The sequence below is a fragment of the Anguilla rostrata genome, chromosome 2, assembly GCF_018555375.3.
Source record: "Anguilla rostrata isolate EN2019 chromosome 2, ASM1855537v3, whole genome shotgun sequence".
NCBI classification, from domain to species: Eukaryota; Metazoa; Chordata; class Actinopteri; order Anguilliformes; family Anguillidae; genus Anguilla; species Anguilla rostrata.
This window is the reverse complement of record NC_057934.1, coordinates 67,332,461-67,352,544: the sequence shown is the minus strand read 5'-3', so window position 1 is coordinate 67,352,544 and position 20,084 is coordinate 67,332,461. Positions and strand designations below refer to the sequence as shown.

The 20,084-nt window shown below is 44.8% G+C and overlaps 2 protein-coding genes across 9 annotated transcripts in view; both read left to right on the top strand.

Annotated features, from left to right (window-relative positions):
* Positions 1-2,129, top strand: part of rhbdl3 (rhomboid, veinlet-like 3 (Drosophila)) — a 56,298-nt gene extending 54,169 nt beyond the window's left edge. For both annotated transcript variants that reach the window (XM_064324202.1, XM_064324201.1), the window contains 2 exons: positions 147-207; positions 1,724-2,129. In XM_064324202.1, coding sequence (XP_064180272.1) covers positions 147-207; positions 1,724-1,995 — 333 coding nt within the window. In that variant the 3' untranslated portion in view covers positions 1,996-2,129. The remainder of the gene's footprint in view (positions 1-146; positions 208-1,723) is intronic.
* A 4,132-nt stretch (positions 2,130-6,261) lies between these two features.
* Positions 6,262-17,027, top strand: znf207b (zinc finger protein 207, b). Of its 7 annotated transcripts, XR_010328541.1 has the most exons (13): positions 6,262-6,426; positions 7,057-7,183; positions 7,281-7,419; positions 7,903-8,088; positions 8,190-8,265; positions 8,405-8,475; positions 8,952-9,109; positions 9,919-10,011; positions 10,975-11,214; positions 11,457-11,613; positions 11,988-12,174; positions 12,489-12,526; positions 14,293-17,027. XR_010328541.1 is itself a non-coding variant. In XM_064324196.1 (12 exons), the coding sequence occupies exons 1-11, from the start codon at positions 6,386-6,388 to the stop codon at positions 12,146-12,148; spliced, it is 1,449 nt and encodes a 482-aa protein (XP_064180266.1). In that variant the 5' UTR covers positions 6,262-6,385; the 3' UTR covers positions 12,149-12,174; positions 12,489-17,027. The 7 variants fall into 7 exon arrangements, 5 of the variants coding, with proteins under 5 accessions (XP_064180266.1, XP_064180267.1, XP_064180265.1 ...); XR_010328540.1 differs by having other exon boundaries at positions 11,988-12,526; XM_064324196.1 differs by having other exon boundaries at positions 12,489-17,027.
* The last annotated feature ends 3,057 nt before the right edge of the window (positions 17,028-20,084 follow it).

The window sequence follows — 20,084 nt, the reverse complement described above, 5'->3', positions numbered from 1 at the left end:
GAATCAGCAGGAACAGCAGGGGGGGGAAATCAAAGAGCCTGCCCCCCCCCCCCCCCCCAGGAGCCTGCATACGACAGTGCCCCGATCAGCAGCCCTGCCATTAAAACTCTCTCTCTTCCCCGCTCCTCTCTCCCTTCCCTCCTCAGAACTGGTCCGGGATGAAGTGCCAGTTCAAGCTCTTCCGCATGGCCATGGCCCTGGTCTGCAGTAAGTCACTTTGAGCTCTCCCTCCCTCCTTCCCTCCCTCCCTCCCTCCCTCCCTCTCTTGTCTGTTCAGACCTCCCTGTGGAATGTTCTGGTGTAACGCGGGTGCATCCTCGTGCCCCACGGTGTCGTGGATGTTTATTCTCAAAACAGTGAGGGATGTTGCGCTCCCCACCTTGTCCAAAAAAGAAAGAAATAGAGGATTTCCTTTTTTTTTTAAAAAAATTGGTGGTGTTGTGGTGTTAATCAGTTGCAGACTTAGGGGGGTGGAGTGGGCTCAGCATCACTGTTGCAGAATTCATACATTATGATTAGACTCCACAGGCTACCGCTTGAAGAATTTGCCAAGCACTACATAATTATTTTCTCTCTGTCAATGGACAATTTAAATGGGCAGTGGATGTCACAATGACCAGTCACAGTCTTCCAGTTGTAAATGTTTTTTTTTTTTTTTCCTGTTGCGGATGAACATTAATGCTGTGTGTGCCCCATTATAGTAACGCACGCTCCTGCCACTTTTGAGCAGCTGGAATGAAAACTACAATAACTAAACGAAGGTTCCGGCTTATTTATTTGTAAACTGAGCAGCTCTGTGTTCATTTCTGGTAAAAAAAAAAAAAAAACCATAACACAGTATGAGCACCTCATTTGTGAATAGCGAATTAGGCTTGTACCGATATCACTGTGAGTCCCCTGCAGTTATGGTGAACAGCCTACTGAGCCGCACCACTGTTTGGATAACTGAAGATGTTAATATTTGTGCGGATAAAGTACAACTATAAAACCTGTCCATTACTGGCATTGGAAAATAAATTGTTTGTGAGTTTCTATCTGTAGTTTTGTGATTGTAAATATAGCCCTTCATGTAGTGAGGAAGAAGATCAGTTGGGGTTACGATTATGAACGAATGGAGGGGGCGGGGGGTTACCTTATCATATTGTATGTGTCATTCTTCCTTTGTAAATGTACATTGTATTGCTTGATTGTCTGATAAGGAAAAGCTAACTAACAAGTATAGTTTTCTGTGGAGCAAGCCCCAGCCACAACCCCAGCTTCCTGTTATGAATTCCTGGGCGCGGTCGGAAGTGAAGGAGGTTACACTTAACTCAGCCACTGAAATAAGCACTGCAGGTGGTATGGATGGCCAGCCGGAGACTGTAGAGCTGGTGATTAGAGTCTTATGGATGAGAAGTGCTCACAGAACCATCCCAGCACACCTTGTGCATCTACACGACTGAGCGAGACTCATTGAAGGCAGTCAGTTATCATTATTAGAGTTTTTCTGCTTAGGTGTTATTTGATAAACAGAAACCAAATCTTCTGGGATGTGGGAAAGTCATTTTCCTAGTGCTGTGAAAGAAATACAGACCATTTATACAACATCTACAACAGCGACAAGAATACAGAGCAGACGGAGGCAAGGGGGGAGCCGTGGATGACAGACAGGCAGGTATCGTTGCGCGCGAAGTGATGACCTGCCGATGTGGTTCTCTCCCCCCCCCCCCCCCCCTCCTCCCAGTGAGCGTGGAGTTCGGGCGTGCCGTGTGGCTTCGGTACTACCCCCCGGCCTTCCCGCCCTGCCCCAACCCCAGCTTCGTGGCCCACCTTGGCGGGGTGGCGGTGGGCCTGACCCTCGGGGTGGTGGTCCTCCAGAACTACGAGCAGCGCCTGCAGGAGCAGTCTCTGTTCTGGATCTTCTTCTCCGTCTACACCCTGTTCGTCCTCTGCGCCGTCTTCTGGAACGTGTTCGCCTACGGCCTGCTGGACGTGAAGCTACCTCCCACCCCTTGAGAGAAAGAGAGAGAGAGAGAGAGAGAGAGATAGAACATTTTTTTGGGTGGGGCGTGGGGTTGCGCCCCTGTGGAACCATCCTGGCATGCCTTCTCCCACCTAAGACAGCCAGGTACACTCCTGCTGACGGGGTGGGTGGAGGGGGGGGTGGAGGTAGGCGGGAGGGGAATTAAGGTGTGACAGCAGCCTGCTTTTAACCAAAAGGTGCCTGTAACATCAGAACAGTGGCATCACTGTATAAGAGTTAGACAGCCTGAATTACTAGGGGGGACTCTTATAGAAGCTTTGCCCAAGATGGACACCAGTGAGCAGTATGAGAGGGACAGAGCTACGTCCTCAGACTGATAGTTCCGTTAAATGCCCTACTCAGATTAAGTGGTTTGGCAGGATGTCGTTTGATCAGAACTTCACGCACGGTCAGCAGTGTTGTGTTCTTATTGTGGTGAAACGTGCCATTTTGTTTTTTCTTGACAAGACAAATGATGCGCTACACTCCCTGTTTTTAACGCAGATCTCATTTGTTTCTTATTGTGAATGTTGTGGAAGCATTCATTGTTGACCCAAAAAAACGTGCACTTGTGTGTGTATGCGTTTGTGAACGCATGGGTGTTCGTATGTGTGAGTGTGTGCTTGTGCGGATTTGCCTGCGTGTTCGTGTGTGCGCATACAAAGAGTAAGTGTGATTTTTATAAAGGCAACAGTTGTTATACATATAGTTTACTTTGTGAAGAACAGTGAAACATTAATTTTGTTCTAAATAAAAATAGAAAAATAGAAGTGCCGTAATACCTCAGTATTCATTGAATGTTTGCCAAAATTATTCTACAACCAACAGCAACGCGACATAAAGCATAATAAACAAAACGGTGCATTACCTGTAAATACAAAAAAATTGAATGCATAGCATCTTGTCATGAAGCTAGGTGCTGTAGTCTGTAGTTATCTGGAAAAATGATTTTCTCAAGTGACTTTCAGGCCTCCATATTCACTTGATAAATGTATTTAAATAGCCCTGTCCAAATCTCAGACTTTATGGAAATATTAGCAGAGATAACTTTGAGGGGCGGAGTTACACCAAGCATGTTCCTATGTGCTGTATCAGTGGTGCTATATTTGACCAGTTCTTCTTCGCTGGGGCTATGCTACGGAAAATACAAATAATGGTTATATGTCTTTGTTATGTTTGGTGGACCATGTAATTGTTTATGTTTCTTAATCAGTCTAACCAGAGCAATGTATACTTGACCTTGATAACCTCCGCAGGAATTAAAAATACTTTGACCTAACATTACCCTAACTACAGTGCAGACAATATATATCTTAGACAAAAAAAAAAAAAAGATTTATTTTACATAGCTGTTTATTTTTTAACATGGCTACTGGTATCTGTAGTGATCAGTTGATAAACACCATCTTGTACACTGTACAGTGTTTATTTATCAGTAAATGAAGAGAATTATATTGGTTATAACTAGGGACTGTGTGAAAGGGCTATAACACTGCAAGTGTGGACTGACTGACTTTATTTTTAACATGTGCATATTTTGTAGATTTTTTATGTAAATACTGGAATACATTAAACTGGTTTATAATAAAAATGACTACTGTGGGTTTTTTGTGTGTGTTCTGGCATGACATATGACATAGAATTCTCTGCAGAATGTACAAGGAAGATGTATGACATTCCACCACCTGCGCATCGCCTTCAGACTGTAGGTTGGTTCTTTCCAAAGGAACTTTGAAATTGTGCCCAAAGTTCCTGTAAATTGCTTTCCTGCTGTGTCTGCTTCACCAGCAGACTTTGCTAAATAAACAGTTTTATGTATAAATGGTCATTTAGCGATGCTACAGTTCAGCCTTTTGAAAGGTTTTCCTTGCATTTTTTTTTTCCTTTCTTTTTTTTTTTCTGGGGAAAATGAACACTGTGTGGTTACCCTTATCAGAGAGCGATCTGACGTACGCGCTGGACACCGGGGTGCCAGAAACCGGCCTCTGGGAAAGCAAGGCGGAGGAGGAGAAATAGCTCAGGAGGTAAGACCGATTGTCTGGCAGTCGGAGGGTTGCCGGTTCAAAACCCCGCCCTGGGCATGTCGAAGTGTCCTTGAGCAAGACACCTAACCCCTTACTGCTCTGGCGAATGAGAGGCATCAATTGTAAAGCGCTTTGGATAAAAGCGCTATATAAATGCAGTCCATTTACCATTTACCATTTACAGAAAGCAGAGGGTGACTGTGTCAAACTGTTCGCCGCACTGCCGTTGAGGGTGAGTGGGGCAGCCGTTGAGCTCTCCTCACTAAGGAAGTAATGCTCCAGGACTGGTCTCTGAACTCGACTCCTTGTATCTCTAGCACTCGGTCCGTGTGTCCCCAGGTGGGCAGAGCTCAGCGATTCCTCTCCTTCTGCCATATGTAACACTCAAGGTTAGTTATGTCCTGGAAGGCCCATGTGAAGGGGGGGAAGGGGTTCAGGGATTAAGGGTAGGTTACTCCTTCATCTCATAAATGTCCACTTCTAAAGGTAACTGTATCCCCGCTGAAAATACCAGCTTAAACCAGCCGAAACTGGCCTAGCTGGTTTAAGCTGTGTTTTCAACACTTTCAGCTGGTCAGCCAGCTGTTCACCAGCTGACCAGCGTATATTATTATAGTCGGGTAGTCCACCGGTTTGACCACCAGTTTACTCTACCAGCTTAATTTTCAGCAGGGATAACCGTGTTATACATTGTAAATTAACCAGAGTAGTTAATCAAGGGGTCCATATTGGAGTTTGTGACTGTGGGCACTGATGGACACGATTGGCTGTTCCAAATTGGGGAGAAATTGGAAGGAACTGATTTCAGAAAAACCTGAAGTACCTGAACTTTATAGAGTAGATTTTGTGGGCTAATCTTGGTTTGAAATGATCAAGGATAAATCCACACAAGAAAGAGGAAGAGGCTGTCTCTTTGCTAGGTTGAAGCGGGTTCTAATCCTCACATAAATTCAGCTGGGCGTAAGATACGCATACAGTTAGCACCAAAATGGTTTTTGTAATAGAGAACATTCATGACCTACATTTATGGTTCTGCGCAGTGCAATGGTCAGACACACAGAACCAACGAGGCACAGTGATCAAGTACACTGCTCATACTCAGGAGAATATATTAACATGTATGGACTGGCCCTGATTCTTACAGTCTGGATTGCTCATATTTTCTTAGTTTCCACTGTAGTCATCTAAATGTATAAATATTTAGAAAAATGTGAGAAATTGACAGTTTCTCTTCACTCACCAAATGGGGCAATTGGTAGTCACCATCACTTAATATCGTCCTATCTTCTCAATAATTTAGTGTAGCTCTACGCCTTTCCTGTAAACAGGCTGACAAAAATCAGCTGCTTCAGTGACAAATTCTGAATAAAATCTACACTTGTAACATTGGGGTGTAACAAATGCTAATCTTCTTTGTTGGTGCAACATCACCTCCTTGTGGCCATTTATATTTTTTACAGCTGCATAGATGCTAGTGCCACAGGGCTGATTATCAGATAGTATCTTATGTGCACTTTCAGGATGTAATTCGTTTGGATTGGAAATGATCAAGGCTATAACACAACAATACAAACTGGCCACGACAGGGGGAAGGGGGTATGGGGGCTCTTTGAAGGAACTGCAACACATACATTATTGCTAATTCACTTTTCAAATGAACATGGAATATTCATTTCTCTAAATAAATGTATTACTTAAAATCACAGTCAACATCATATAGCTCAATGCCCACGGAACCAATATACAGTTCACAACATGTTAAATCATGAGGGTTATAAATGGGTTGATAAGAATTTTCCCACACTATATACAGGCTATCTGTCTATCTATCTATCTATGTATCTATCTGTCTGTCTGTCTGTCTGTCTGTGTGTACATAGTTATATATACAGTTAATAGTTAAACATTAATTTTGGGTGGATAATGAAGCATGGTATAATGATTTAATTTATGTACCATGTTAGCAAAGGTTGCTTTATTGAAGTGTATGCGAAAGCAATTAAAGAAGCTATTCAGTTGACTTAAATATAGTCAAATAAATGTTTTTTATTTATTTTACAAAACGGTTTCACCGGAGAAACACGGCAACTGTAAAATAAATCTAAGATGATCATGCAATCCCATACACTTGTCAAAGAAACAAGCACACTTTGCTCATGCAAGCAGGGGTCACCAGTCTTATACCTATTTAATGTTGTGTATCTTTTGTGCGCATGCGTCATGTGCCCCATTGCATTATGGGTTAGTGGCTCTCATCCAAAGATGTGTCTTACGCCATTTTCTGAGATCAGGGAATAAATCGGTCTGCTTTGCGATTCGGTTTGTTAGGATTCTTTTGAGAATACGTTAGATTTAAAACATGGGAAGAAAGAAGAAGAAGCAGATGAAACCATGGTGCTGGTATCCTTTCTGTGTGTGCAATTTAACTTCAGTTGTGTCATGCAAACCGTGAACATATCATACGGTTAAAAACTGAGCGACAGAAGCAGGCCGCCATTATCGTTGTTGCTTGTGGACAAAGACTGTGGCGGATAATGTGGCTAGTTATGTGTTATGCAACACTGAACGTTTTACTTGAATTTACGAAGAGCCTATTTAGGTTGCAGTATCGAAAGAAAACTACGATTATGAGCCACTGTATGGCCAGCAATCCAGTTAATTTAGTAAGGTTGTTCACAGGTGTAGAGGGAAACCTGGTTGCGTAATATCTAGTGTGTTATTACTGGTTAGCGTCATAAACTGCCGTCAGCTTCGTGCAGTTCTTTTTAAAATGGTCTTAATATAAACGCTTGGTTTTAACGAGTTACGTTTATTACGACGTTATTAAAGACACCTAGCGAACTGGTAACGTTAGTAAAATATTTCAGTTATTGAGTCTCGCGGTGTAGTTACCTTTCCCTTTGTTAGCTATGGCCAGAACTCGTGAGCTACAGGTTTATACATCAGAACTTGGGTTGCCTGGTCGGATATCTTGGTCCAGGTTGCCTCACGACGACATGCGTACACATCACCTTAACCTAAATCCTTCAGGTATTGCAACAGAGATTTCGACGATGAAAAAATTCTCATCCAGCACCAGAAGGCAAAACATTTCAAATGTCACATATGCCATAAGAAACTGTACACAGGTCCAGGTTTAGCCATTCATTGTATGCAGGTAAGGCACACATTTTCATTTTTGTTTTAAATCTCTGACTTTGGATTTTTAACTGTGGATGTTTTGAACTTGACATTTTTGTTTTTTAACTTTGCAGGTTCATAAAGAAACTATAGATGGCGTTCCCAATGCGATACCCGGCAGGACAGACATAGAATTGGAAATCTACGGGATGGAGGGCATACCAGAGAAAGACATGGAGGAGAGACGGAGAGTGCTTGAACAGAAAACACAAGGTATTACAGTCTAGATGCTCGGAGCGTTTTGGTGTCCCTTTCAGAAGCACGTTCTGCACACTGTTCATTGGGGACTTTCGTGCCCTGGTTAAGTTTTTTTTTTTTTTTTTTTCCTCCAACATGAGTTTAGATCAAGGGTGTGAAACTCCAGTCTAGGAGGGACACAGTGTCTGCAGGTGTTTGTGGTTTCCTTTTAAATCAGCGGACGGTTAAGGCTGTGAGAATCAGGTTGGTGGACTCTTTAGCCAGTAGATTACTGAAGTGAATCACCCGTGCTGAAACGCACCAGAAAAAACCAGCAGACGCTGCGGCCCTCCAGGACTGGACTTTTGACACCTCTGCTTTAGATTGCAAGATTGCTGCGGGCTCACACCCGTCTGTCGTCTGTTTGTGTAACTGGTATTACACACATTGTTCTTTGGTCCTTCCTCTTTTTTTTTTTTTTTTTTTGTTTGTTTGTTTGTTTTATTTTTGTTTACAAAGCAGAGAGTCAGAAGAAGAAGCAGAACAGCCAGGAGGACTCCGATGAGTACGAGGAGGACGAGGAGCCGGGCCCCTCTTTCCAGCAGCCCTCCATGCAGCCCCAGAGCACCTTCATCCCCCCCATGACCCAGCCGGGGATGCCCCCCGTCCACGGAGCCCCCGGAATGCCCCCGGGGGGCTACCCAGGTACGCCTGTGTCTCGCGGGGGGGGGGGGCTTGGGGAAACTGTCCAATCGCGTGTGCTTGTGTGGAGACTGACTGCTCTTACGCCCGCTCACCACACGCAGGAATGCCCCCCATGATGCCGGGTGTTCCGCCGATGATGCATGGGATGCCGCCGGTGATGCCTGGCATGCCCCCCGGGTGAATATGGCCTTCCTTTAAACGGGAGTCTTCCTGCCCGTAGTTCGGAGGACTTGCCTTTGAACAGATTTTGTTTGTTTTTGTTTTTGTTTTGGTGAAACATTTTGTCCTAACGCGCAATTGTGCCATCTCTTGACAGTATGATGCCAATGGGTGGAATGATGCCACCCGGACCTGGAATGCCCCCGATGATGCCAGGCATGCCACCAGGTAAGTGGTGTCCGTTTGCAGCGTTGGTTCCCTGTACCAGGAGAAAGCGTCTTTTGTGCAGTGTCTTCATTTATAGGAAGTACTTTCTTTTAACTAGGAAACGTGCTACTTAAATGGTGTAATTTACAGTGTGACAAGGTATAGAGGTTGTTAACCCAACTGAAATAGGCTACCAAGTAACACTTTTTCATCTGCCAGAAAAGAGCAGTGTTGGCACGTTACACTCAGACACATTTGTCTGTTACTCCTGTTTGGGTTTGCAGTCCAAGAGCAGAGGACTTGGATGTCCATAACTGTGAATTCGGTTTTATTTATTGGCTCTGCCGAAAACGTATCCTCTTATTCATACCTTAGCGATTTGAGAGCTTTTCACATCCTCTGTTGCTCTCCTTTCCAAAACTCTATGGTAGATGTGATGTCATAGCCGTGATTGGATAATGCAGTGAAGCCTCTTGTTTGCGCTTTGCCCTGCCCAGGCATGCCTCCCCCGGTGGGACATCGTCCGGGCATGTCCCCCATGGCTCAGGCCCCCCCCGTGACGGCTCCAGCCGCGAACAGGCCGGCCATGCCCGTCGTCACCGCTCCCGCGCCCCAGCCCGCCGTCACCAAACCGCTGTTCCCCAGCGCTGGACAGGTGAGCCCTGCCCTGCCCTCCGTTCTGCCCACCAGGGGGCGCAGTGTGCGCCGCCAGGGGCCAGCACTGACCTTCGACCCGCTCCACAGAGGGGGGCCTGTCAGGGTTAGGAGGAGAGTCCAGTGGCCTGGATGAGTGGGTGACCTGCCAGAGAGGGGCCTGTCAGGGTTAGGAGGAGAGTCCAGTGGCCTGGATGACTGGATGGCCTACCAGAGAGGGACCTGTCAGGCTTAGGAGGAGAGTCCAGTTGCCTGGATGACTGGATGGCCTACCAGAGAGGGGCCTGTCAGGGTTAGGAGGAGAGTCCAGTGGCCTGGATGAGTTGATGGCCTACCAGAGAGGGACCTGTCAGGCTTAGGAGGAGAGTTCAGTGGCCTGGATGACTGGATGGCCTACCAGAGAGGGGCCTGTCAGGGTTAGGAGGAGAGTCCAGTGGCCTGGATGAGTTGATGGCCTACCAGAGAGGGACCTGTCAGGCTTAGGAGGAGAGTCCAGTGGCCTGGATGAGTGGATTGTCTACCAGAGAGGGGCCTGTCAGGCTTAGGAGAAGAGTCCAGTGGCCTGGATGAGTGAGCGACCTGCCTGCCTGCCAAAAATGGCATGATGTGTTCTGTAGATGGACTCTGAGAAGAGCAGACATGCTACGTGCTGAAGTTTCACCGGTGGCCTCTTTCCCTGCTTTACAGTTGAAAGTTCAAAAGAAATAATTGAGAATTGGCAGGAGCACATAGCCACCCCCCCCCCCCCACCAAAATCCACCAGCCCAATCTGAATGGGTTTTCACTCTTTGCTCTTTCTTCATGCTACAGATGGGGACTCATGCTCCAAGTACAAGTACATCTTCACCAAGTGCAGACACTCTGTCAGCATCTGCTAAGCCCCTGTTCCCTAGCACAGCACAAGTACGCAGGAGTTTGTGAAATTAGGACTTCACAAAAGCAAATGGCATGCAGGCAGTAGATTTGCTTTGTTGTGTAATGCTTTTTGGAAATTTTGCACATTCATCTCAGAAATGTGATGGTTTTTTTTTTTTTTGTTCAGTTTTTTTGCGGAAAGAATTTGTTTGTTTTTCAACTGGCTTCATAGTGACTAGGCAGAGCTCTGTGTGACTTGCTGCATGCCGGTGTTTGTGGGTGTTAGACTAGGGCTGCCACAAATCTGTGTTCTCATTTACTTGGCTAAAACACATTATGTAGATTTGTGTGTGCCACCACCCAAAAAAAAAACTACATTTTTCAGTGGAAACTTAATGGCACAGATTTGTATGTTTTTTTCAGCTTTGCCTGGATGACTTTTTGGTTGCAGAGTTGCCCTTCTAGAGCTCTGCAGTTTGCTTGCTGTGTGGTAAAGTGGTTAAAGCACAGCATGGCCGTTTTGGCTCGTGAGCCTCTGCGGTATGTTGTCTTAAAGGGAAATTGCACTTTCAGACGCACATGGGCTTATTTTGTTTATAATGTCCTTCTAATGAATGTGTCGACCTTCACTTTTCAATGAGTTATTTTGGTTTAAATGTCTGACCTTAGAAACAAGGACCTGTTTTTTTTTATTTATTTTTTTTAGCGCAAGTCCACATAGTAGTACGGTTTCCGTTTTTTTTCTTCTTCGAAGAAAAGCATAGCGTTGAAGTCGCGCAATTATATGCTGCCTAGGTCTACTTCCTGAATTTGTAAAGGTGAGCAACAGAACATCGTAAAGTATTAACAAAACGAAATAGCTCATCGAAAAATGAAGGTCGACACATTCATTAGAAGAAAATCAGAAATAAAATAAGCCCGCGTGTGTTTTAAAGTGTAGTTCCCCTTTAAGTGAAGTGCAGGTTGCTGGTCCCGCCCCCCGTGGGCTCATTGTGGCTCCTCCCTCTGCAGGCTCAGCAGGCCGTGTCCGGTCCGGTGGGCACAGATTTCAAGCCTCTGAGCGCGCCCGCCACGTCTTCAGAGACTCCCAAAGCCACATTCCCCGCTTACACCCAGGCTACCGCCTCCACCACTAACCCCTCCAGTAGCACTGTATCCAAACCCCCAGCTACTGTGACAAGTAAGCCTCCCACCCTCACTACAACGAGTGCAACCAGTAAGTTGATCCACCCTGATGAGGATATCTCGCTGGTAAGTTCTTGTAATTTCACCTTTTGCCCTTTGACAGTAAGTAATGTGTTAAACCTATGTGTAAAGTTAGTGTCCACAGTGTTCTGGACCTGCTGTAAATTATTTGCATTTTGTGTGTGTGTGTGTATGTGATCTTGAATGCTGATTTTTTTATTGTTGACACCTAAGAGGTGCTCCTCCCTAGTGTCTGAACCTTTTCTCTTGTGTTTTTCCCCCTCCTCCTGTCCCATTTTGACTGACAGGAGGAAAGACGGGCTCAGTTGCCTAGATACCAGCGGAATATTCCCAGGCCGGGACAGGCCCATATGGCTGTCCCGCCTGTGGGACCAATGGGGGCCATGATGCCCCCCCAGCAGGGCATGCCCCCACAGCAGCCTGGGATGAGGCATCCCATGCACGGTAGGCAAATTATTTTAATCCTTTTGGTCTGTTATGTTTTAAAGGTTGACTCTAGTTCAGTGGTCTTCAACCCTGGTCCTGGAGAGCTACAGGGTGTGCTGGTTTTCATAGTGACTCTGCACTTCATGAATCAATTAGACCAGTTGACTACACGGTTAACTCAACTCACCTGGTGTCTTGGGTCTCAACTGAGTGCTGATTTTAAGGTGAAAACAAAAACCAGCAGACCCTGTAGCTCTCCAGGACCAGGGTTGGAGACCACTGCTCCAGTTAAAAGACTTTTTAAAGTTTTGGGATTAAAAAAAATCTTGGTCTTGTAGCACGTTGTCTTTATCTTTTTTATGAGCTCTGTTGTTCAATGTTCTCCCCTACAGGGCAGTACGGTGGGCCCCCCCAGGGAATGCCTGGTTACATGCCTGGGGGAATGCCCCCGTACGGGCAGGGGCCACCCATGGTCCCGCCTTTTCAAGGGGGCCCCCCCAGGCCGCCCATGGGAATGAGGCCTCCCGTAATGTCTCAGGGAGGTCGATACTGAAGCTGAACCGCCGTCTCTCTCAATAGGTTTGGAGATTAAACCTTCTCTCATCTTTTTTTTTTTTCCTTTTCTTTTCTTTTCTTTTTTTTGTTTAAATTAAGCAGAACACCCTAGTTACAGTAAGTCAAGGGGATGAGGAAGGAGGGAGGGGGAAAAAAAAAAAAAAAATTTGCGACGCATGGGACGATTTTTGATTTTGCATAAAATGTTTTATTTAAAAACGAAATGTCCGAGCTGTTGTTTGCATTTGATACTTGTATGGATTGTTTTTTTCTTCTCATGTTCCATTTAGGTTTTTAGAAGCGAAGTTTAGTAAATGTGGTTCGTAATGTTTTTGTAGGCCCTGGAGTAACATGAACGTGTGCCACCTTAATCAAGGCAAGTTTCTGTAAAATACCTTTATTCTACTGAAGTGTGAGGCCTTCGCAGCACCCTAGGTGCTGTTGGACTTCGTGTCCCCAGCTTTGCTTGGTGAGGGCTTCAGATGAACCTGTTCCTGCTCTTCTGTGTCTAGCTTTGTCGTTCCGGGTTTTCACTCGAGCCCAGAAACGTAACTTAAAAATGAATGGTTTCTGTACTGTTGTGTAAAAAAAAAAAACATAACAAAATGATTATTGTAATAAAACCTGATGAAAACTTGAGGCTGTTTTTCATGACCCGGGGGCAAGGATCCACTCAGTGAAGGTTTGTACTGTGTGCTGGATGTGTGCAACCGTGACTGTAAACGCCTGATGTACTACAGCAAACCTGTTCTGCTCTGTGTGGAGGTTTCTCGTGATCTGCTTATTGTGGAGAACGTGGCGATGAGCAGCATTCCGTGCAGATGTGCCGCTGCTTTCTGTGCAGATGGTCTATCCGAACATGGACGCGCCTGCCTGCTTTATCTCTTGACACGTTATTGGCCCCTTGTGTTGTACCCGTTAGAATGCGAGCCAAGATCGCAGAATTCCTCGTATACAAGCGCTTGGCTTCCGAACAAAATGAAGTGAGTACTACACGTAATCCCAAACGCCCTGTCAAGCCTGCTTGAAGGCGCTGGTGTCCTCGTGCGAAACGATTTTCTTTGCCTCGTTCACACTGCAGATTTCATGCGTCCGTTTTATCATGTCTGGATTGAATGCTCGAGAAGCCTCCACATGTGGGTGATCATTTACGACTACCTGACTGTACACGTCATGTTTTGGTGAAAGTTAATGTGTTGCCTACTGTGACTTTTCGAGAGGGGTTTCTGAGGGGAATTTACTTTGCAGTGTACAAAAATGGCCCTGTGCTGTCTGAAGTTCAGGTTGAGTTGGAAAGATACTTTGTCATCCACATTGAGACACGGTCACCCTGATTGCCGTTGGCCGTTGATTTTGTTTTATTTTTCTAGAACCTTCTTCAAGCTGTAACACAGCTCTCTGGGAGCCTGAATGTAGGACCTCCCACTGTAAACAATGGGGCACTTAGAGGCTTGGAACTTTTGGTTTGATTGATCCTTATCCTTTATCGGGGTTTGATTTTTGAATTTGGATGCTGCCAGTGACCACAATTTTAGGATTTGCACGTGACAAATACCTGTATATTCAAATGAGTGTGAATTACGCTTCATTTAATGTCTGAAGTGCTGTTTCAGAGCCACTTGTCATCCTAAACCTGCTTATGAATTTTTGGGTCAGAAATGCAACTTTTTGACACCGATTTCATCTGATTGCCCCGTCACACGTAATACAAAATTAGAAAAACCCTTCATTCGAATGGACAAAAAAATTTGCTTGGAATTCACTGCTTTGATTTGTCTGGACAGTTTGTTTTGTTCGGCAGCCAAAGTGCACGATCGGTAGTTGGAGTTACAAAAACGCAGACGAAAAAAAGAGCCGTTAAGTAAAATCGTCTGGATCTACTCGCTTCACCTCTGAAACCCAAATTTATCAGCCGTATTTTAAAAAGAAAAGGAAAAAGATTTCAATACCTTTCTCCCCCCCAGTATTCTTTTGTTCCTCTACCTTTTTTGATGAGATTTGTTTAATGCATTTTCATCGGTGGCACTGGCCTTCCAAGTGGCTTTGAGCAGCACTTGCGGGGACGTTAAATGCATGCGTGTGGCTGACGGTGAACATGGCCGCCCTGCTGAAACGAGGATTTCTCTTCTCCCCCCCCCGTAGCAATGCCGTGGGACTGCCTGAGGCAGGGTCTCTCGGCCTTGTGCTGTACGGTCTGAGGCAAGTCCCACCTTTCCTTCCATTTCACTCACGTCAAGGGCCTTCACAGCTTTTTGCAGGCTGTTGGATTGCACCGTCCCCAAACTTGTAGCAAGTTTGGTGAAGGCCCTTGCTTTTTTTTAATCAAGTTTAGGAAGTTCGACTAACCCCTGGGGGCTCTCTTGTTTCCTTTGTGAGCAGTCCTGGGGAAAGAAAAAAAAAACATCGCTTTTTATTTTAAGATAGACCCCAGGAGTTTGTGCGCAGGATACTGTTTGTGGTCTTCGGTAAAGGTAGGATACTTCTGCACCCTTCAGGGGCGGGGCGTGAGGGGGTGGGTGGGTGGGGCGGGGTCTTCGGGGGGAAATGCATTCCAGCATAAATGCCTTTGTGTTAAGTGGTGACAAAAAGACAGAGAGACCACCGTAGTTGTAGTGACAAGGAAGTAGTTGACATTGAAGCCTTCTGGATGGTTTTGAACTTAACGGGCAACATTACACCTTACAGCACCAGGCGATGAATAAGATCATTCTGCAGGTTTTTTTTCAGTGCAACCTGTTACTGAAGAATAAAGAACACCCCCCCCCATGTCATAGCAGTTTTCAGTGAGGACGTATGCAGCGCATCTAGTCAGCATTTATCAGGAAGCGCTCGCATTTTCCAGCTCAAACTCTTCAGAGCTGTGGCCACTAATGTGGTGCCCCCCCCCCACCTTGGGAGCCTTAAAGAGGTAGAATGTTTCCATGTGTATGAGCATGCCGTCATTTATGCTTGCGTGTTTCTCCCTCATTCATACTAATGTTTAACATACTCCATGTTGTGCTGTTACCTTCTGTGTTGAGCGCTAAAATTTATAACCTGCTAGCTGATTTGGGCCTTTGAATGGGGTTAAATGCTGACTGGGAAAGGTGTTGTACATTACCTTAAGTGGACAGTGAATATGCATGAAAATAAAGCTAAATGTGTTCATTTTGAGTGGTCCCAACTATTCACAAACAACTTGGTAACCTGCCAACTGAGACTATCGATTACTGAATCCACCTCTTACTGCCATTTGTTTCTGTCGACTGTAGCTACAACATTTCATCACACTTTTCTCTTGGCTTTATGCGGGTATTGAAGGAAAAATCCCAGAAACCTGGCATTTAACAGGTTAGTTTGCAGTGTAAGTACCTGTTATTTCTTAGAATAGCGTGTGTTCTGTATAACAAGCCTGTCCTGTGAGCGGTTTGTCCGTTCATCCCTGCATTGTCCTCTTGACATGTTCACATGATCGATTTAAAACGGGGGGGGGGCGGGAGGGGGATTGGGGGGGGGGGGTGAGTGAGTCATTTCCCCGATCAGTTGACAATCACTTGCGTCTAATTTAAGGTTCCCTTTCTGAAGCGTGGCGTGTATTCTTGGCGTTGACACTGACGAGTATTGAGGATGTTGCCCCCCTTGTTCAGAGGGTTTGTGGTTTTATTCCGTTGCATGACTCTCCAGTGCCTGTCATGAGGTAGCTGTAGCTCAGAGGGAGTGCTGTGATTGCTTCAAGTCACATGTTTACTGGGTAAGTAAAGGCTCACATGTTTCAAACTTAAATTTTTTTTAAACTTTTTTTTTTTTAAAAGTCTTTAAGATACCCCTGTAGCTGTTAAACCGAACGAAAAAAGAAAACTGACCACTATTTAGTAACCACGTTCTCCATTAGATGTTCAGAGTTAGAAAGTGGGTCCACTATTTTTAGCACAGAGACATTGACGAAAGAGTAGTGTGAAAGGTTCCCCATTGAGGTGAGACAAATGCCCCCGATTATTCCACCATGGCAGGGAGTACTCTTTTCATATGGCCTATGCAGCAGCCAAGCTGAACAGTCATCCATTTTATGATGGAAATGTGCAGCGTATTGGCCGGTTGATTAATTTAGGGATCTATTCCAAGGCACCTGCGATAGATTTGGCGGCCAGTCCAGGGTGTATTCCTGCCTCTCGCCCAATGCAAGCTTGGGATAGGCTCCAGAACCCCCCCCCCCCCATTACCCTGCTCAGGTTAAGCGGGTATACATGGATGGATGGATGGATTCCAAGATACACCTGTATTTCTGATTTTTTTTTTCTGAGCTGAAGGCTGTAGTGGCACACCTGTGGACGAGGCACAGCTCTCTTCCTCTGTACCTGCTGGTTACCCGCTGCCCCTTTCATGTGATTGGACTGGTCATCTACCAGATAAATCTGCTACGTGCCCGCTTGTTCCTTAAGAGTGCTTTCGTATCGCGACCATTTTAACTGGCCCCGGCTTCTGCTCATTGGGGCTTACGTGAAAGCTGAGGAATTGGAGAAGAACTACTAGAGAAGATTTTGTAAATGCATGGACACAGGAAGCACATGCAGGCTCCTAGTGTAGTCCACGCTCTTCAGGCAGATGATTAGTTTGAAGTTGAACAGCAAAACAGTCAGATAAAATATATAATTATATATTCCACAAATATGCATGAAAATGTACACTTCTAGCAAATCATAAAAGTATATTTGCAATTGGAGAGCGATTGCGTCTGGCTGCACGGGGTTGTAAGGTGTTGGCCTTGTGCTTTCCCACGCATTAGAAAGTTTCCAGCAAGCATGATTTGTTATTTTGAGGAAAACATGAAACTCATTTGAATTGTGAAATGGAGTGGCCTGTTCAGAACTATAGATCTGTGTGTGGGGGAAAAAGTGACAGGTCTGGCCAAAAACAACAATTTTTACCATTTATTTTATTTCACAACTTTGAATTTGAAAGGCGTATGTGAAAGCACTCTTAAGGATAGTGGTGGTAAATTCTGTTAATGAACAATAATTTGTACATGTGTATGGTCTGTTATTTGTAATTTGTTTTTGTGTGGGCTCTATTTGTTGTGCATGTATCATTTTGTTTTGAGATTATATTCATGAATGTTCAGTTTAAATCCTATCGTGGAGGCAGTGTAACATTCTATTTAAAAGAACTAATGTTATTAGAGTTGTGCATTTGTTATTTTCAGTAGTGTGTCCTAGGAACTCCAGAATAGGAAAGGGGTCATATGTTTATGGGACACACTTAACTGCTTGAAGGTCACTAGTTAGAAAGGTAAATGCAACTTGTGAAATCTTGTAAAAAAAATATATTTGCAAAGCATTTTGTTTCATGTATGATGCATGTGGTGGGGAAAAAATGGAGCCAGTCAAAGTTTTAGTCAGTAATTGGGGAATGACCCCCTCCCGTGATATACACTGTCCTGGGATGTTTCTGCAAGAGACGTATTGGAAGAAAGCTGCAGTTCCTTGGAAACTACGGTCTTCCGGCTGTGCGTAGAAGTCCCGTGTTTCCCAGCCGCGTAAAAACATTTAAGCTCACACAGCCAAGTCAAATTACTCGAAGTGTGTTTCTGTTTGGAATACTGAGAATCGCGAACTGACGAGGTTTGCGAGACCTGGATTAACAAGGTAGGGTTGTGGCGTTGTTTGAGGTTACGTGCTTACGTGACTCCTGGTGCTGAGTGCTGAGATCTGTGGAATAATCATTTAAAGCCTGCTGTATGTAACATTGGAAGCTGACCTGATTATTTAATAAATAAGAAAGACCGAACTCTTGCCCTTTTGGTTTGTTAAACATTGCCCATACATTTGTGATGTCTGTATAAATGCCCCCCCCCCCCCCCCCCCCCCCCCCCCCACCACGGTCACAATTCGTTCATCCAGAGTAGATTACCGTTTAGACTGGAAACACTCGTGGAACCTGTCCGTCCGTGCTGTGGAGCGTAAGAAACAGCTGTATGCTGCTTCCTACGCCTCACCGCCTGCTTTCCCTCACCTCACCCCTCCCTGACCCCCCTGCCCATTTTCCTCCTCATTGTGGCACACAAGGTTGCATCTGTGTTCTCTCTTCCTCTTTCACCAAGGAGGTATACACTGAAGATGTCTTGTGTGCCGGAGTGTGCAGCTTAATGAGCTGGTCTTGTAGAAATACAAAAAACGCCCAAATCCATGAGCGTTGGCGGGGGCATGCCCCATACCTATACAGCGCCGAGAGTTTGGCACTTTTTAGGGTTCCTCACAGAAATAACCACAAAACAGCCACAGACACTCAGCCCTTAAAAACATTAAATTCTGTACATTCTGACCCCATTTCAACAGGCAGATTTCATAAACAACTTCACATGTCCACACAGTAAAGCCCCAAACTAAGGGGATTTTGCGTTTTCTCCTCTTTCTTCTTATTTTTCCTGCCGCCTATCCCAAACAACGTGTCTCCCCATTGGACATTTTACCGACACCAGCCAAATCTTCACCTACACGACCCAATCAAAAACTTGCATACACACGCAAAATACTCATACCTTTTTACTCTGAAACATTTCCTGTTTATACAGCTAGTCTGCCTGTGGCCTAGTGGGCAAGGGAACAGTCTTGGGAACATGGGGTTCTAGGTTCAAGCCCAGCTAGGAACATGTTTCTTTAACCTGCTTTTACCCTAATAATTGTCTACTACTTCTCAATTATTGCTTTTGCACCATGTCTACCCGCCGTTCACCGAACGTATACACTGTATTATGACGTACCGTCTGCACGTTAAGTTATTAACCGGCTACAATATTGCAAAGCCATATGGATTCAACGGGAGCTCTTCTGTGCTTACTGGCCTGTGTTCTTCTTTAAAACCATGGACAGGTTTGCTAATGATATTTCACGCATTGCATAGCTATGTCATGGTGCTGCCGTAACAAAGTGACAGACTGGTAAACCTCCGGTTGAAGGATTGAATCCCGCCTTGCCCTCAGGCAGATAATTTCCTCTTTTACACTAATGTTTTCTTACGCTTATATTTGCTTTACCAAAACTCACTCACGGCCACCCATATACATTTCATGACGGCAAATGTATTCCTTTTATTTAAAAGTTACACCAGTTCACCACTGTGCCATTTCTACTAACTATATTTCTATCAGCAAACGCCACGTTTCTACATTCATGTTACCTCGCCCTGTTCTCTATCTAGCCACATACAAACAATTACCAGTATGTACGTTCTGCAACTCTCCATTAAAACATTACATTTAAAATCATGACTCACTCATAATTATAACTACTAGTACTGAAAATGACAAAAGCAAAAATGCCAAGTTACTCACACATACAAGACATGCACTGTCTATAACTCATTCATTCAGGCTGCCAAAATCCAGGCCTGCCATTAAAAGTATTGATATCAAAATGACACCAAGTTACGGTACTACAAACAATATGGGCTATTTTGCCTCCCCCAAAATTAAATAAGATGTATTCCAAAGCAATGCTACCAAATATTTCCTCAATTCTTTCAATAATTTATTGTGGCACTGCTCTCTATGGGTCGAAACTGCATTGGGTTGCACTGCTGGTCACCCCCCAATCAGTGATGTAAAAGCTGGTCTTTTGCCTCATGCTGTCAAAGGAAAAAAACCTGCTGTGACATCAGTGATTGGGGGTGTGGCCAGCAGATTAGACCCCTTGAAATTTTCAACCCATAGGGAGCAGTGCAACAACGGTTTCGTGCTCAGTGTTTTAGAGTCGATTTACTCACTGCACTGAGGGACTGCTTAAAACAGCCTGTAGTTTCAAGTGAGCCAACTGGAAAATGACCCCAAATACAGATCCGCTTGCGTGCAGAAAGTTTAATCTACCATTGTTTTACTGTAGCCTCAGCTCTTCTCAATACTTTTTCTATTTTGCGGTGATGATGACTTTGATGATGTTTTGCTTCAGATTGCCCAGAAACCA

What these genes read in the sequence shown, in the direction of transcription:
- znf207b (XM_064324196.1), top strand. Translation starts at nt 6,386, where the DNA reads ATGGGAAGAAAGAAGAAGAAGCAGATGAAACCATGGTGCTG. An exon ending in CAGATGAAACCATGGTGCTG is followed by an intron (nt 6,427 to 7,056) that starts GTATCCTTTCTG and finishes TAAATCCTTCAG; the next exon opens with GTATTGCAACAGAGATTTCG. An exon ending in TAGCCATTCATTGTATGCAG is followed by an intron (nt 7,184 to 7,280) that starts GTAAGGCACACA and finishes TTAACTTTGCAG; the next exon opens with GTTCATAAAGAAACTATAGA.